General features: G+C 40.8%; 1 protein-coding gene across 1 annotated transcript in view; it reads right to left on the bottom strand.

Moving 5' to 3' along the window:
• Positions 1 to 639, bottom strand: part of LOC111780474 — a 5,882-nt gene extending 5,243 nt beyond the window's left edge. The window contains exons 1-2 of the mRNA XM_023660893.1: positions 483 to 639; positions 321 to 401 (exon numbers count right to left, since the gene is read on the bottom strand). Of these exons, the coding sequence (XP_023516661.1) occupies positions 321 to 401; positions 483 to 639 (238 nt within the window). The remainder of the gene's footprint in view (positions 1 to 320; positions 402 to 482) is intronic.
• Positions 640 to 8,407: the final 7,768 nt, after the last annotated feature.

Here is an 8,407-nt window from a genome sequence, read left to right as displayed (position 1 = left end):
GGCTTGCAGGCGACACGTGTCGACGCCTCGCTGGAGCTGCGTTGCTCCAGCCTGTGGTCGACGCGTGTCCGGCGCCTGTCGCTGCCCTCCGCCGCTCGCCGGCCATTTTTTTTTTCTTTCTTCTTCTTCTTCCCTGTCCACTGAAAACCGAAACCCAGTCGGTTTTTGTTTTCCGATTTTCATATCTTTCGATCCGTAGATCGGATCGATATGATTCCTTCGGCAACGTTCTAGATCGTGTTACAGGCTACGTCCTAGTATTCTTTTTGAAATTTTTTCTTGACTATCGGAGGATTTAAGAACGCCAGAAGTTCGCTCACCGTTCACGGATGACCCTCGGATCTCCGCCTTTGGGTTGAGGTCTCGGCCAAACTTCTTCACAGACCGTGCGTGAGTTATTCCTAGGTGAAGATTTCAACATTTTAGGGTCAATTCACGTAGGGGAAAACTCAGATCTGAGCAATATCGTTCAGAAACCTTACCTCTCGAAATGTNGTACGCTGGGAGTGCGTGGCCATGCGCGCGGGAAGGCACCAGCTGCAGGCTGCACGCGCGCCCACTTCCGCGCAGTCGCGGGTCGCTGGCCCGGCCCGGTCCAGTCGGCTCGGCTCNTAGAGATGGATTCCGGCGGTGGTCCATTAATCTTACCAGCCGACTCCTCAGTGACCTCTCTCTAACCTCTTCTTTCTTTTGCAGGCAATCTGGCGGGATTTTCCTTGGACCCCTATTTGGGTTGGAGGGGCAAAATGACTTTTTTTTTTTTTTTTTTTTTTTTTTTTTTTTTTTTTTTTTTTTTTTTTTTTTTTTTTNAGTTCGGGATAAGCTTAACTCACGTCCTCTTCTCGTTCCCAGGTTGCCTCTTCCTCACGGCGGTTACCCCATGAGACCTTTACCAAGGGAATATCTTTGTTACGCAACCGCCTAGTATCTCGAGCCAAAATCCTGCTAGGCTGCTCCTCGTAAGACAGATCTTCTCGAAGAGGAAGCATCCCATGCTCGGTTACATGAGTAGGGTCGGGAGTATACTTTCGCAGCATGGATACGTGGAACACATTGTGCATGGCGGCAAGGTTCGGTGGTAGGGCAATTCTGTAAGCCACAGCCCCGACTCTGTCCAGAATCTCGAAGGGGCCTATGAACCTTGGGCTCAATTTCCCTTTCTTCCCGAACCTCAACACCCCCCTCATAGGGGCCACCTTCAGGAACACGTGGTCACCCACCTCAAATTCGAGGTCCCTTCTACGCACATCTGCATAGCTTTTCTGTCGACTCTGTGCGGTGAGTATCCTCTGTTTGATTTTCTGCACCGCTGCGTTGGTGACCTGGACCAACTCTGGTCCCATTAGTTGTTGCGTGCCTACCTCTTCCCAAAACACTGGTGTTCGACACCTACGCCCATACAGTGCCTCGAAGGGGGCCATCTGAATGGTCGCTTGATAACTATTGTTGTAGGCAAACTCCATTAAAGGCAGATGTTCGTCCCAGCACCCAGCGAAATCTAAGGAGCAGGCCCGCAACATGTCCTCTAAAACCTGATTCAGCCTTTCGGTCTGTCCGTCCGTTTGAGGATGGAATGCTGTACTGAACCTCAACTGAGTTCCTAGTGCCTTCTGAAGACTCCTCCAGAACTGAGAGGTGAACCTGGTGTCCCAGTCTGATACTATGGACACTGGTACCCCGTGCAGGCGTACTATCTCCTTGATATATAACTGAGCCCACCGATCTACTCGATATGTGGACTTTCTTGGAATGAAGTGGGCTGTCTTAGTCAGTCTGTCTACAATTACCCAGATGACGTTGAAACCCTGCTTTGTCTTTGGCAAACCCGAAACGAAATCCATACAGACTGCTTCCCATTTCCACTGAGGGACGCTCAGGGGCTATTGCAATTCTGCTGGGCTCTGCCTCGGGGCCTTCACGTGCTGGCAGGTCAAGCAACGGCTTACGAAATCCGCTATGTCCCTCTTCATTCCGGATCACCAGTAAAACCTTTTCAGATCTTGATACATCTTTGTACTTCCAGGGTGGAACACATAAGATGTATCGTGGGCTTCGGTCATAATATCTTTTAAGATTCCCTCGTCTCGGGGAACGCACAGGCGGTTTTGCCATAGCAGACCCCCGTCTGAGGAGATAGAATACCCTACTGGCCCCTCTGTCTCAGTCTGACTCCACACTTTACTGAGGTGTTCATCAGACCTCTGAGCGTCGATAACTTTCTTTCGTAGGGTGGGCTGTATAATTAACTGTGTCATCTGAACATTACCACCTTTAACCACCACGTCTATCCCAGCCCTCTTCATCTCATCTTGTAGTTTTTCCTGTGTGGTGATCATCGCAGAAGTATGCACGGCCTTCCTGCTCAATGCATCAGCTACCACGTTGGCTTTGCCTGGATGGTACAGAATCTCTATGTCATAATCCTTTACCAGTTCCAACCATCGCCTTTGTCTCATATTGAGCTCCTTCTGCGTGAATAAGTACTTGAGGCTCTTATGATCAGTGAAGACTTGTACTTTTTCCCCATACAGGTAGTGCCGCCACGTTTTTAGAGCAAATACTACCGCTGCTAACTCGAGATCATGCGTGGGGTAGTTTCGTTCATATTCTTTCAATTGTCGAGAAGCATACGCTATCAACTTACCTTTATGCATGAGCACACACCCCAAGCCTTTCCCTGATGCATCACTGTACACCACAAGATTACCTGACCCGTCTGGAACTGTAAGGACGGGTGCAGTTACCAACCTCTTCTTGAGTTCCTGGAAACTCTGTTCGCAGACTAGAGTCGTTTTATGACAAAATCCAAATCCATAGGAGCAGGTAAGCCAATTCCGTTTGAATTCGTTTTTTGGAAGTTCAAAATACTAATTCGTAATGGGATTTAATATGACGAATTCGGGATTAGTCAGCTCTTTGTGTTTTTAGTGACCACAAAAGCCAAGAGTCCATTGCACGCATTAATAGTTGAGATAAAAGAACTTCGGAAATACTTACGACTCAAGTTGAATGAAGCAACACTCCTCACCCCTTCCATGTGGTCGGGATCCAATTCCAATCAATGAAGATTACAAAACGAGGGACGATCACGATGGTTGGAATAAACATGGGCAAGCAAGAAGTTGGAAGTAACTGAGATTAGAGGGTCATGTTTAGAACTTAAGATCACATCATTCCCTTCGAATTTGTCTTTGGGGAGTTCAAAGTACTCATTTGTCTTTTCATGCAATGTAATATAACAACGTATTCGAGGTCAGCCAGCTCTTTGTGTTTTTATTGTCACGATTTAAATTCATAAAAAATTATGTTAATATATTTATTAACTATTAATTTTGTTTTCAATGTTAATGAATTTTAATAAAAAATTAAATAAGCTTTTTTTTTTTTAATAAATAATTCGCTTAGATTTGAAACTTTTTCTATAAAAAATTAAAATAATAATTTAGGAATCTTTCCTTTTATTTTTATGAAATTAAAAATAAAAATAAGAATAACTAAATTTTAATTTCTAAATTATATTTTAACTATTTCAAAATTTTGAAAATCCAATTCCAATATTCTTTTTATCTATTTAATTTTTAAATTAATTTTAAATAGGTTCATTTAACTAATTAAATAATTTATATAATATAGTTGAGAATAAGATATTTAAAAATAAAATATCTAAAATACCTAAAAATCTAAAAATCAAACTGCAAAGAAAACGGAAATACAGTACACGACTCAAATAGCTACACTACTAACAAGAAAATAGCTAACAGAAATTTACCGGTTCTAAACCTAGAGAATGGGTCTTTATTGAAATAATCTAAAACTGACTCAACACTTCCTCCCTTGAACTGAACTCGATCAAGAGTTAAGTTCAAAAAAGTCATCCCAAACGCTTCTCTGATCCTTTGAAATGATGTCATCTTCAAAGGCTTTGTCATTATGTCGGCCAGCTGCTCCTCAGTGCTGTAATAGACCAATTTAACAAAACTTTCCTTTGTCAATTCTCTGAGAAAATGGTATCGAACCCTTATGTGCTTTGACTTTCCGTGCATGACTGCATTTTTTGCCAACTTGATAGTGGACGTGTTGTCACAAAACAGAACTATCTCTTCATCTTGTTCATGTCCGATTTCTTTCAATATCCTTTTCATCCAAATGGCTTGATAGGCACATGTAGCTGCTGCTACATACTCTGATTCAGTAGTTGACAAAGTGACGATTGGTTGCTTCCTTGAGGACCATGCCACAGCTCCTTCACTCATTAAGAAAACATAGTCTGAAGTGCTCCTACTGTCATCCACATCTCCTGCATAGTTATTGTTGATGTAGCCTAAGAGTTCACTCTTCCCCTCACGTTGATACCATATCCCAAATTCCAGAGTTCCCTTCAAGTACCTCATGATTCTTTTTGCAATAGCAAGATGCAACTCAGTAGGATTTGCCATAAAACGACTAATAAGACTTACCACAAACATCAAGTCAAGTCGTGTGACTGTGAGATACATTAAGCTGCCCACCATTTGCTTATATAGCGTTGAATCGATCTTCACACCAGCTTCATCTGGGCCAACCTACTGTCCATGAACAATCAGATTTCAAACGGAGTTGTTATTTTGCATCCCAAACCTCTCGATCAACTCAGCAGCATATTTTCTTTGACATATAAAGACGCCATCAGCCTTCTACATCACTTCAATGTCAAGAAAATATCTCATATTCCCCAAATCAATCATGTCGAATTCATCCATCATGGAGCGCTTAAACTCATTCAACAACTTCTCATCATTACTAGTGAACAATAGATCATGAACATAAATGCTCACAATTAGAATTTTACCTCCCTTTTGTTTGATGAATAATGTTTATTCACTAGAGCTGTTTACAAAACCTTCTTTGACGATATAAGTCTCAATGCGACTGAACCAAGCTCTAGGTGCTTGTTTTAGTCCGTAAAGAGCCTTAAGCAGCTTATAAACCATGTCCTTCTTCCCTGCTACTTCATAACCTTGTGGTTGTTCAACAAATACATCTTCCTTCAGCTCACCATGTAGAAAAGTAGATTTGATATCGAGCTGATAGATTCCCCATCCTTTTTGTGCTGCTACAGCAATGATCATCCTCACTGTATCCATTCGAGCCACTGGTGCGAATACCTCTGTGTAATCTACTCCGTACTCTTGAGCATACCCTTTTACAACCAGCCGAGCTTTGAACTTGTCTACCTTGTTTGAGATATCAACCTGCAGACATCTCTCCTCCTTTGTTTTGTCATTTGATTCACCCAGCAGGATAAACATCCTATTAGCACTCATAACAAATTCTGCTATTTTTTCTCGTGAGGGATGAAAGATGTTGCATGCGTTTCGATCCCCTCATTTGAATAGCATGTCTAAACCCCTTTCTTGAAATTGTCCAACACTAAGCAGGTTGTTCTTCAATTCCAGAATATAATGCACATCGTTGATCACATAGCTTATAACCTTAAGCATTATTTTCACTACTCCTTTCCCAACAACCATCAGTTTGTGATTGTTCCCAAGCTTGACATTATGTGTGAAGCTAGTGTCCAAGCTTGAGAACATACCTCTTTCTCCACACATATGGTTTGAACACCCAAAATCCACGAACCACACATCTCCTCTTTTAGTGCCTTGAAGCTCCACATATATCATGAGAAGAACTTCATCCAAGTTGGTCGCAGTTGTAACATTCAATTGTTGCATTGTTGATGAGCGTCCTCTACCCCTACCTCGACCTCTGTATGATCCTCTGCCTCTGACATTGAGACTACCTCTGACATTGAGAGCTTCATCGCCTTATTCATGACTGATCTTCTTAAATTTCTATTCATGTACAAACAAAGAGCTTTGAAGTTCGTCAATCGTCATCTTTCCTATGTCTTTTGACTCCTCGATGGACATCACCACATATGTGAATTTGTCCGTCTGAGTTCGAAGTATTTTCTCAACAATCTTCGAATTTGACATGTCTTCTCTATTGCTTCTCATCTTGTTGGAGACAACCATTACTCTTCCAAAATAATCATCGATGTCTTCTTCATTCTTCATTTGAAGAACCTCAAAATCTCTTCTTAAGGTTTGGAGAAGAGACCGCTTCACCCTTTTGTTGCCTCCAAACTTTTTCTTCATCGAATCTCAAATGATCTTCGATGTTTTGCGATTCAAGATCTGTTCAAACACAACCCGATCAATTGACTGGAACAGGTAGTGCTTCACTTGATGGTCCTTCATCTTGAGCTCCTCAAGATACTTTTTCTGCGCTAGTCACTTCGATTCCCTCTACTGGTTCGGTGTAACCCTCTTCCACTAGACTCCACAAACCCTTGGCACGCAAGAGGTTTTCCATCAATTCACTCAAATGGTCATAGTGACCATCAAACTGTAGAATCTTAGTGAATGTTTTGTCGTCGCTCATTTTCTCTCTTGGATCATGTTTTGCTTTGGCTCTAATATCAAATGATAACGATAAGTTTCACAGACTTGGCAAATGCATCAGAATGATCTGTTTTTATTCATAGGTTCCAATGCTTTTTTATAGGAAATACATAAAACTGCCTAAAAAATGGAAATACAGGACACGACACAACTAGCTCCATTAATAACAATAAAATAGCTAACAGAAATTGACCTGTTCTAAACCATGAGAATAGGTCTTTATTGAAATAATCTAAAACTGAGTAAGCGGGTGGATTTTCAAAATAATAATAATAATAATAATGTAATTACTCATTTATAGTACGAATGACACTCCATCTTCCACACTCTATATCTTTTTAGAGAAAGAGTTAGATGAAACACAAGTCCAATCGAAAGAAAATTAACGTCTAAGTAAACAAGGTGCATCCATTCAAATAACAAGTCAATGACTTAGTTGTTAATTTACGCCTAGTCCAAGATGCAAAAATATTTGTTATATATATATATATATATATGAGCNCCACCAAACTTGAACTAATAGAGCAAGTTACTATATAGTAACTTTAGTAGAACTGTTAACTTTAATAGAATTTTCAGTAGATTATGTCACAACCCAATTTTCAAGGCTTCGAAAATCAAATCGTGAACCAAAAGACGAAATAAAAAACAAAAAAAAAGGAAAAAAAAATCGAAAGAAAAGTAAAAAGATAAAATTACCATCTAATTAAAACAAAAGAAAAAGAAGATTAGTTTCCAAAATATTACCAAACCAATTACAAATATAAAATAAAATACAAAAGACTCCAAAAACTGAAAAGGGACTGACACTCAGGAACGACCCCCTCTGTGACCGCACAGCTCTCAAATGCTCCTCCACCTTGACCGGTACCTGAAAAAAAAAATAGAAAGGAATGAGTATAAAAATTATACTCAATAAGCCACCTACTTGTAGACACTAATCGCATCCTAAACTTAACAGGTTCCCACGGACTTACCTTTGGCTTTAGGACGTTTAGTTCTGGTCTTAGCTCCTTGGAGCTTGCCCCTTGGGGCATCTTTGGTTCTTCGTCTTTTCATTCAAACCCTAAGAGTTCCCTTATGTCAACCTGTGTATGACTGGTGCCCTTACAAGTAGCTACCTCAGCATGGCTCTGAGACCACATGGTATCTTACCTAGGAAATGAGCTGCAACCCCCTAAGTCCATGTTAGTCTCCCTGGTCGGGGAGAGCTACCCCACTTAACCCATCCAGCTAAATAGTCTATACGACGTGGGCACACGTTTCCCACACTAAAACGGATAAAGCAGTCAAATTCTGATCAGGAACCCCCTGGTCCCTCACGAAGCTATGACACCAATCATACACATGCAACCTAGGGGTACTCTAGAGATGGTTCGTATGTCGTGGTGGTCTGTTAGACAACTTGGGAAAAGGTTAGGTCTATACCACTTGTCACTTTAACCACAATTCCCTAGACTTTATCATACTTGTGGGTCATGGAAATTAATTGAGTGTGCATACAACTATCATCCCAACATCATCATACAAAATATATACAAAATAAACATACATACTCAACGGGGCGATAACATCCATCAACTCCCGGAGTGCAAAGTTCACAAGTTCCCATCCTCCTTTCAGCATGAATTAAACATATTCATATAAGCGAAATCTTAAAACATAATAACAACACTCAGATAATTCTCATACTACTACACATAATACATCCATACTCTTAACAATCAAATTACCTACTTTCAATCACGGAAAGCTACCACCTAAGGTAATTAAACTAACATGTATGCATAATCAAGCGACTCCTACAAGTATTTCTTCCTAAAGATCAGTGTGGTGACTTACTTGATTGATGCGTGTTCTTCGTTTAGCATTTCTACACCAATACCGTGTCCACAAATACTGATTTTTGCATTTAGGTCCTATTTCATATAAAAATAGGGTTAGGGTTGGTATCGGGAGGA

The sequence above is a fragment of the Cucurbita pepo genome, chromosome LG18 (assembly GCF_002806865.2).
Source record: "Cucurbita pepo subsp. pepo cultivar mu-cu-16 chromosome LG18, ASM280686v2, whole genome shotgun sequence".
Lineage (NCBI taxonomy): Eukaryota > Viridiplantae > Streptophyta > Magnoliopsida > Cucurbitales > Cucurbitaceae > Cucurbita > Cucurbita pepo.
The sequence above is the reverse complement of the archived record's forward strand: the minus strand, read 5'-3'. Positions and strand labels throughout refer to the sequence as shown.